General features: G+C 41.2%; 1 protein-coding gene across 1 annotated transcript in view; it reads left to right on the top strand.

The window, feature by feature from the left end:
* Positions 1 to 6,587, top strand: part of khdrbs3 (KH domain containing, RNA binding, signal transduction associated 3) — a 376,174-nt gene extending 369,587 nt beyond the window's left edge. The window contains exon 9 of the mRNA XM_037693716.1: positions 6,235 to 6,587. Coding sequence (XP_037549644.1) covers positions 6,235 to 6,326 — 92 coding nt within the window. The 3' untranslated portion in view covers positions 6,327 to 6,587. The remainder of the gene's footprint in view (positions 1 to 6,234) is intronic.
* Positions 6,588 to 9,890: the final 3,303 nt, after the last annotated feature.

Genomic DNA, 9,890 nt, shown 5'->3' with positions numbered 1-9,890 from the left:
ATCTCCTCTGTGGTCCACACTGCGCTCAACCACCTGGAGCAGAAAAACTCTTACGTCCGTATGCTCTTTGTGGACTTCACATCCGCCTTCAACACCATGATCCCCCAAACCCTGATGGACAAACTATCCACACTAGGACTAAGCCCCTCCATCTGCAACTGGGTACTAGACTTTTTAACAAACAGACCACAGTTAGTGAGGATCCACAACCTCTCCTCCTCCACCATAACCCTCAGCACTGGCTCTCCTCAGGGATGTGTGTTGAGCCCCCTCCTGTTTACTCTGCTCACGTATGATTGTGCAGCTACCCATCCAGGCTGTCGCATTGTAGAGTTTGCAGATGATACAGCGGTGGTGGAATGCATCACAAACAATGATGAGTCCAGCTACGGGCAAGAGGTGGAACACCTGGAGAGCTGGTGCGGAGAGAATAACCTTCACATCAATGTGAAGAAGACAAAGGAGATGATTGTGGACTTCAGAAGGAACAAAAACACCTACACCCCCCTGAACATAAGAGGATCTGCGGTGGAAGTGGTCTCCAGCTACAAGTACTTGGGTGTACACATGAATGACAACCTCAGCTGGAGCAACAACACCACCAGCCTGATCAAGAAAGCTCATCAGAGACTCTACTTCCTCAGACAGCTGAGGCGAGCTGGTCTGGGAAGCTCAGTCCTCACCTCCTTCTGCAGGTGTGCAGTGGAGAGCATCCTGTGCTCGAGCATCAATGTGTGGCATGGAGGCTGCACAGCTGCAGAAAGAAAAGCTTTGCAGAGAGTGGTGAAGGCTGCACAGAAGATGTTGGAATCAGCCTCCCCACCATCACAGACATCTACACCTCCAGATGCAGGAAGAGGGCCACCTGCATCATGAATGACCCCACTCACCCAGCACACACACTTTTTGCCCCACTCCCCTCAGGAAGGAGGTTAAGGAGCATTAAGTGTAGAACCACTAGACTGAGGAACAGCTTCTACCCTGAGGCTGTTAGACTCATGAATCTCTAACTAGAATAACCACTGTGAAAAACCATATCATGTTGCTGCTGATCTGTTTCAATGTTGATGTGTTCATGCGTGCACATCTGCTCACAGACTCATGTTCATGTTTGTGCTGATGTTCAATGTTTTATGTTATGAGTGCTTAGTGTATATTTAGTTGATGTTTTTCTTAGTTCATATCTTAGATGTTATTACAGTTTTTCTTATACATTTTATTGTCGGATGTAACTGGGACCCTGTGTACATAATTTCGCTCCACCACATGTACCACATGTGGTGCGAATGACAATAAAGAAACTCTGACTCTGACTCTGACTCTGAAGGCACTGTGGAGAAACTACGCAATCAGCCCGAACTGGTTACATGGGAGCCCAAAAAAGCCCTGTGGATAAGGAGCTTTAGAGACAAACAACCATTCACTCTCTCTCACACCTAGGAACAATTTAGAGATACCAATCAGCCTAACATGCATGTTTTTAGTCTGTGGAAGAAAACCAGTGTGCACAGAGAGAACATGCAAACTCCACCCAGAAAGGCCCCCAGCTGGGATTTAAACCGGTGACCTTCTTGCTGAGAGGCAACAGTTCTACCAACAGTGCCACCGTCACTTCTATATGATAACAAATAAAAATTTAAAAAAGGGAAATGAGTTTCACTCATGTACTTCAGAAAGTCCTTGGATGTCACCAGTCAGACATACCAGAGCAGATCAGAGCTGCAGCCCATCTGAATGTTTTTAATCCATATCTTGTTTTTATACGTTGGACAAAGACGGACACATTATGGTACAGTTTCTGTCCATTCGTCCATCTGTTTGTACCTCCGTTCACAAACTTTCCCTTAACTTATGACCCGCTCAAGACAATTTATTGAAAGTTCATACACATATGAATCATCTCTTGGCTGAGTGTTGTGTATGCATTTCATCACCCCAGCTCCAACAGCAAGGTCACAAATCAAAGTCAAATATTCTACGTCTTTGCTAGTACGGGCCATTGCTATGAATTGCTGTATAATTTATTTTCAACAGGCATATAATATGCCGTATACAATAGTCTTAATATATATTTTTATGTTTCCTGTAATTTTAAGGTGAAATGCTTGTAGCATTTTCAATTTGTGGCAAAGGGGTTTCATTAGAAATCCAAAAGAAAAAGTAATGAAAATATATTAAATATAGTGAAAACATAGAATAAAAGTATTTTATAAAAAATAATAATAATCAGGAAACATTTACTGTATATTCTAAAATAATGTATGGCAAAAACATAATTTCTGCATGTGTTTTACCATATAGAAACTGAAAAATGTGGCAAATGTATTTTGTTTTGTATGTATATATTTGAAAAAGGTTTTGCCCTTGATCAGGTTTTTTATTTTGCTCCATGTGAATGAGAGTTTGGCCCCCCTGAGTTCAAAGGTCACACGACTTTAATAAGAAGTTTGAAAATCTTTTTCTAATGTTTGAAGGGACTCATAAGGAACCAGATAGGGGAGAGGACAGTTCATTTTGTGGCAACACATTTTTCTTAAAATATTCTTGTGAACCAGGATTTTGTCCTGAGAGATGCGTCTCAGCTTTCTAACAAGCTAAAATTCAGTCTGTAAATTTATTGACCTGCTTTTTTTTAATCATCCAACTACTTTTTGGATTTGAGGTTTTTCTCTCTGATATATGTTTAAGTCTTACAAATAATACCCCCTGTAAGCTTTATATCTGACCTTTAGCTTTAAAAGAAACAGAACCTCTGTATATTTTAGAAGCACTTGTATTTTTGCTCCAGTTTAGAAGCAATTCATCAAACGTGGAATGAGATGTGGATACCTGCCTCAGCAGCACAGTTCAGGCCAAATGAACACCACCGAGACAATGTTCAACAAAGCTGTGTCAGCTTTTTGACAAGAGTTGGGCCAAGGTCATCTCTGCTGCAGAGTGCACGGTCCGACAGTGGCGCCATGGTTTGCAGCTGTCGGAGCTGCTCCTGCTGCATTATGTTAAATGGTAATGGACTGTACTTATATAGCGCCTTTCTATCTTATTTCAAGATACTCAAAGCGCTTTACACTACAATCTGTGTCCTCATTTACCCATTCATACAGCACTCTACTAGATCTCTACAAAGCTAATGGAACAAATCATTCTAAAGAGACTAATCAGTGCTTTATCACATTCAATCACAGATGGGACACACATCAGAGGCTATGAGGGGTTCAGTGTCTTTCCCAGGGACATTTCGGCATGTGACTGCTGGTGGATTCTAACCCCCAACTCTTGCATTGGAGGACAACTGCTCTAACCACTCAGCCACAGCCGCCCCATGTTGTGTTGGTTGTTTGGTCTTTGTGTGATCTGCAGCTTTTGAGTCCGTCCAAGTGTGTGCAGTTTGAGTGTCATCAAATAATCTCAACAATCCAGTCTGGATCTTCTCCCATCCTAAACTGGAAAGAGTAAAATAAGTGTCACACCTGAGGTGTACACTCAGATAGTAAGGACTGAAGGATCACAGACTCAGAATACTTTAAAATAAATAATTGATTTTACAGTGAAATAATGCAGTCTCTATGTGCAGGTGGCACACACTGGACATTCCTGGAATGGAAGGGGAGATGGTCAGAGACTCTTTAGATTCAGTATGTAATATTACAGCTTGATATTTTTTCCTTACAGTGAGTTGGAAGAAGGGCAGCACAAAGAGGAGGTTGTAGGAATCCAAATCCAGGAAGGCTCATTGGGTGGTGTATGGGTGGAGTGAGAAGGCAAGTGGAAGGAAGGCGGAGGGGCAGTTGGAGAGGACCCACAAAGGAGAGCTCTTTACTCACATGTAAGTATTGCTATCAAGTTCCACAGGACAGCCAATTAGGTCCAGGACTGGAGGCGCAGGAAACCAGTTTCTGTCAGAGCACGAGGAGAAACACAAAGGTAAGTTTGATCAAGATCAATAATGTTTCACTAGGAGGCTGAGAGCACAAGTATCATGAAGTAGGTACCGCTCCATCACTGGATGAGGCGTGTCTGCAGCCTCCTAGTCCTGATGGTAATTAGTGGAATGGCTGTCAGATGTGACCTGCTGAATCTGCCTCTGGAACCAGGAACCTGGAAACCTACAATAAGTTTTGCTTTATACAGAGTATTTTAAAAAAATTAATTCTGAGGTCATCAGAACCTGAAATGGAGGGAAAGCTTTAGTGTATTTGCATATTGATCAACTAAGGCCATCTTATGTTGAGAAATTATGGAGTCATTTGAAAAAAGAAAGCATAATCTCATGAATATGTTTATGTTGTGAATAGCCCTCAACTTCTATCACACCACATTTTAGCTCAAAATCTCTAAAACTGACTTATTTACAGGCATTTTTGTTCTTGCTAAGCCAGTTGTCTGCCATCAAGAAATGGGATGTTTATAATTTGTAGAGCCAGTGAGTCCTTTCTGAAAGTTTCATACAGATTTGTCCATTTGTGTTGGTACCAGACACAAACACATAGATACTGGAATAAAAACATCAATGTCCTGTTTGCCTCTGTTTGTTGACAAATGTTCCAACCAGGGCTTGAGTGGAGGGCTTCATACTGCTGTTTTTTTAGGTAAACCATGTTTTTCACTTGGCGGCACGGTGGCGCAGTTGGTAGAGCTGCCGCTTCTCGGCGAGAAGGTTGCCAGATCAAATTTCGGCCGGGGGCCTTTCCGGGTGGAGTTTGCATGTTCTCTCTGTGCATGGATTTTCTCCGGGCACTCCGGTTTCCTCCCACAGACCAAAAACATGCATGTTAGACTGATTGGTAACTCTGAATTGTCCCTAGGTGAGAGAGAGGGAGTGAATGGTTGTTTGTGTCGTTTGTCTCTACGTGTCCTTGTGATGGACTGAAGACTTGTCCATGTGTCCTCCGCCTCTCGCACAGTGACTGCTGGATATGGGCACCAGTGACCCCCATGACCCAGAAAGAAAGAAGTGGGTAAAAGATAATGGATGGATGGATGCCTTGTTTCTACAGTATATTAAGATATTTTGCTATAAGAAACAAACCATTGCAACCTGTTTTAGACTTTAGCAATGTGTAGTATGATCTCTAGCAGGTTGCCACAGATTTATTGGTCATGTTGAAAAACTCTGTAGCGTAACCTTTAAAATACCACATTATGTAGCAATGACCCAACAATACCAGTACACAAGCTCATACTACATTATACTAATACTTTTCTGCACTACCACAGTACTGTGGCATACTTGTATAGCTTTTATGGGCAGTATGTGTTACCATTGTACTTTGTATGATGTGGGTATTGATGTGCAACTAAATGTGAGGGCTGAAACAGTTTTGCAAGACTCACATACAAAAACAAGCTGATTTATTTTATTTGATCAAAAACTGTGACTTCAACAGAAATTTGTTGTTTTCCTGCAATTTTGAGTCACCAAAAAAGTCTTCAACATTCCACTGGCCAGTGATAAGCTACATTGTCAGATTAAAACTGTGATGTCAACGCCATTAAAAACTTCCCCTAACTTTTCTGACTACACATGGAAGAGCTAACCTCTTATTTCTGCTCATTAGAGTGATGCCTACCTGAATACATGGAATAAAAATAATCATCCCGCTGTTCAGGTCAGGCAGAAAAGAAGGCGCCAGCTTCAAAGAAACAAACACTGTTGATGTGCTTTCTTGTTCTGCAAACACAAGGTTACCTTGGTGTGTTTCTTCAAAGTGACTGTCAGTGGAAGGTGACAGGTTTAATTAAGGGGTATTGGCTGTGTGCTGCCAACAGAGAGCCTCTACTCAGAGAAAAAAAAGTCTTTGTAAGGCTTAGCACTGGGGAAGTCTCAGCGCTGGCTGAAGATCAGACAAAAGGTGCAGTCAATACTGACACTCTCACATCGACAGTAGCAGGGGGTGAACAGGCCTGATTTGGGCTAATGGTAATTGTGACCTTTTTGCTGGGAGCCACTAAACGGGTCCTTTTCAAGTAGCTATTTGATCCTCTCATTCAATTATCTGAGATGAATCCTTCCAGGCAAAAGCTAAGCTTCTCGATGTGAGTCGCCATTTGTTCCCCTAAATTGAAGAAGCTGCTTCTGTTTCACAAACAATCCCAGATTTCAGCTGCAGTCGCTTCCATTAAATTTTCATGGAGAGTGTTAAAGACTTTAGAGCATTGTTGTAAGTAAATGATTTAAGTGCAGCATCTGTGTAATCACTCCCCATCTGTTTCTTCTGTTTTCTTTCTAATCAGGTCAGGAAGAGTGGGCAAACAGTCGAGGCAAGGCTCCATCGGCGCGAACGACCAAGGGGGTGTTCAGAGACCAGCCGTACTCCAGATATTGAACTGTTTATACAAGCCATGCCTGACTCCTCATGCCTGGTTCAACCCAAGTAATGGATTTTTTTTGTACGGACGTTGCTACCTTTTTAGAATTGAGAACTAAACTACAAAATAACTCAAGTAAATCCTGAACCCAAAATGTTTTTTTCAGTAATGGAATCCTGCCTCTTGAACATAAACCAGACTCTTGACTGGGTAAACTGTAAAACCCTTTAGGTAAACTGACAGTCCCTCACCCCTAACGGAGGCTCAACTGGATGTTCGGACTGAGAACGACTCTGTACAACATTGTTTCTCTCTCAGCTCTGTGATTGTGAAGAACAACATTTTATCAGCTCTTTTATTGATAACATTATTATTAGTAAGTCTGTAGAAGCTGTTGGATCCAGTGTTTCTAACAGCTTTATTTATCAACACCCCCCCACCCCCCCAACCACACTCATTAGACCTCTGACCATCAACATGTATTATAATCCTAGACCAAAAGACCCCGACTTCTCTTGTTGTTGGGTGGGTAGTGAAGCCAGCAGGTTTATAAGAGCAGCTGTGTTGGAGCTTTTTTTGAACTAGAGTCTGTGCACTAGTGACGGGGGAGTTTTAAGTCCCATCCCACTCCCCCGCACACAACCCTGGTGTCACACGACTCTTTTAAATATTACTAAACATATCCACCTTATTCCTGGGGCTCTACTGTGTACATAATTATGGGTACAACTTCCTGTCAGACAGGAAGTAGCAGTAAGCATTGGTTAACCATGGTGGTGGAGCACAGACTGCGGTTTATTTGAAAGTACTTTGCATACAGTTTATCAAATAAAACACAGTTTTTGTTTTGTTCACATTTATTTAACAATCATAAAGTTTACTGAAATAGCCGTGCTGCGTTCATGTACCTGTTGTGTTCACGGCTGCAGAACAACCAGACCAAACTAAATCAGAGGCTACAACAACAGAGTTTTGAACAAGGACCAAAAACAAAAAAAGTGTTGATGAGAAAAGAGGTATAGTTTCCATGTTCTACCTACAGATGAGGAATTAAGAAGAATGTGGCTGAAAAATGTGAACTTGAAGAGACCACCCAAAACTCTGTATGTGAGCTCATTTCACATTGTTGACAAACGGCCGACGGAGGAAAACCTGCATCCTACTTTGTGTCTGGACGACAATAAATCACCGGAGAAGAGACACTGGATCCTCAGAAGGATTGAAATCAGTGCTGAGAACATCAGGTTTGATTGCAAGTGTATGGAGGCACAGCATTATAGTATTTGTTCATCTTCAGTTTTATGATTTTCTCTGTAATTAACTCAAGCTCAGTGATGGAGGACTTTAAGGCTTTGGCTGGACTCCATGTTTGTTTTAAGGTCTATAAGATTGTGTCCCACCTCTTTTAACAAAACACCACCGACCTTATTACTGTGTAGATACTGATACACTCAGAGCTTTTTAGGTTGTTCCTCACTTCATTGTCGGAAGCAACCAAGTCAATGACGTAGCTAAATTATGCTAGTAGCTGTAATCTGCAGCCACTTCTTCAGCTCGTCCTCCATCCCTGGTCCTCAGCAGGCAGCAGTATGATTATATTGTCCTGTTTGAGCTCTGACAGGTGGTGTTCCTATATGTATACAGTGCTCGGAGAAACTACATTAGCTCGTACTGTTCACACATAAACAAAAGCAAGTTCTGGTCTGCACTGGAAGTCGTGCTCATAATTCATGCAAGGCACCATGGGGGCTAGGAATAAGGTGGATAGGAAACAATATTTTTTTTAGCACAAAGCAGCAAGTCCAAAGAGAAAACCTAAAAAAAAAAAAAAAAAGATTTTGTTTGTGTGGAAGGGGCGGTACTTCAAACTTGTTCTGGCACCATCCTATAGGAACGCTGGTACCTCTCCGGCTTCATCCTCCCATATGGGCTCCAGTATTATAATAAATGTCAATGCCTCTGAGGTGTAGTAGCTTAGTTCTAGGAAAGTGCAGTTCTGTAGATATTTTTCCTGAAGGCTAACTGGTGAAATTTGTGTCCCCTGTAAATGGAAAAAATTTACAAACAAAAAAAAAGAGAAAGTCATACTCAAAATACTGTACGCTGTTTTTATTTTATTTTTTATTTTTTGTAAAATAATAGTCTGTTAGTGTTAAAGGGCTTATAAAAGCATGATGTGCACCTGTGGATATTGCTGGCTGTTTTATTCTAACACGCCTGTGTAGTCATGTTCAATATGTCCTAAAAACATCCGTTCAAACACGTTGCTACAAACCATCTGCACAGACTTCATGTACAGTGAACAACTGGAACTATACGGTAGTTTGGACGAGTTTCATTGTATTCATTCAACCTTTATTTAGACAAGTATATTTTTTAACATTTCATTTGAGGATTATAACCACTCTTTTGGGGGTTGTTTTTCTATTTTTAGTTTTAACATCCTAAATTGTCTCTCCATAAGATTTGTTCAACTTTATGGATTGTGAGCTTATGTAAGCCCTTTAATATCTTCTTTGTTGATGCTGAATAAAAGATTAAAAAAAATGTGTTGAAGACAATAATACATTTTTTAAAACCATTTTATAATTTAAACTAAACAAAATATTTATAATTTATGAATAAATTGTGCATCTTGTGGGCACACATCAAGAGTTTTGCTTATTTGTCTAATTCACAAAGCTCTCATAAAGTGATAATTGCAGAATAAGCTTTGTGCTGGCATAGTGTGGCAACATTAAATCAGGTTTTATGATGCATTTAGAGAAAAATGAATGCTCAGGTTTAATAAAAATGAAGTCCTTGCTAAAATCTTCTGATTCTCTCAACTCAGTGCTGTTTCAGACACTGTTTCTGTGAATTATCTTTCTGGTGAGTTTGTTGTATTCACATCTCAGGAGAAGAAAGTGAGGAAGAGGAGTGTTCTGCTGCACTTTCCATCGTCTGTACAAAAAATAGGGCATGCATGACGAGAAAAGTGTATTTCGCTCTCCTGTGCCAATAATGTGTCAGACAATGGCATTTATAAATACACATGATCAAAAATGTGTGTTTTTGTTTAACATTTTATAACAAAATTACTTTTGAGAAGCCCAACATTTTTCAGTCAGGTCATTTGGACAGTTTCTCTTTTTTGTGCTGAAACCTTTCGCCTTCGGTCCGGAAGGCTTCATCAATGAAGGAAACACACAACAAAACGTTGGTTACATACTGTAACCCCAGATTCTATGAGTATAGGCGTAGCCCTTTAAGGCTGTCGCTTGTGGGTTTTATCCCGTCACGCAAAGCGTTGCACTTAGTCCACGCCCACCTGTCGTGTGGGCCCCACCCGGTCCGTATAAATTACGTTGAGAGCGGGTAATCGGCTCCCAAATAGCTTTTTCATCAGCCATTTAGGAGCCAGTGAGGCCCAGAGCTTAAAGGGCTACGCCTATACTCATACAATCTGGGGATCCAGTACATAACCAACGTTCTATTTCATATAGGCTTCGCCCTTTAAGGCTGTCGCTTGTGGGTTAAGGGTGAAGCAGGATGTAGTCTTTGCCTCACTGGGTCCATTCGAACTCCGTATGAAGCGCCCG

This window comes from Nematolebias whitei, chromosome 19, assembly GCF_014905685.2.
Source record: "Nematolebias whitei isolate Nwh7 chromosome 19, NemWhi1, whole genome shotgun sequence".
Taxonomy (NCBI): Eukaryota; Metazoa; Chordata; class Actinopteri; order Cyprinodontiformes; family Rivulidae; genus Nematolebias; species Nematolebias whitei.
The sequence above is the reverse complement of the archived record's forward strand: the minus strand, read 5'-3'. Positions and strand labels throughout refer to the sequence as shown.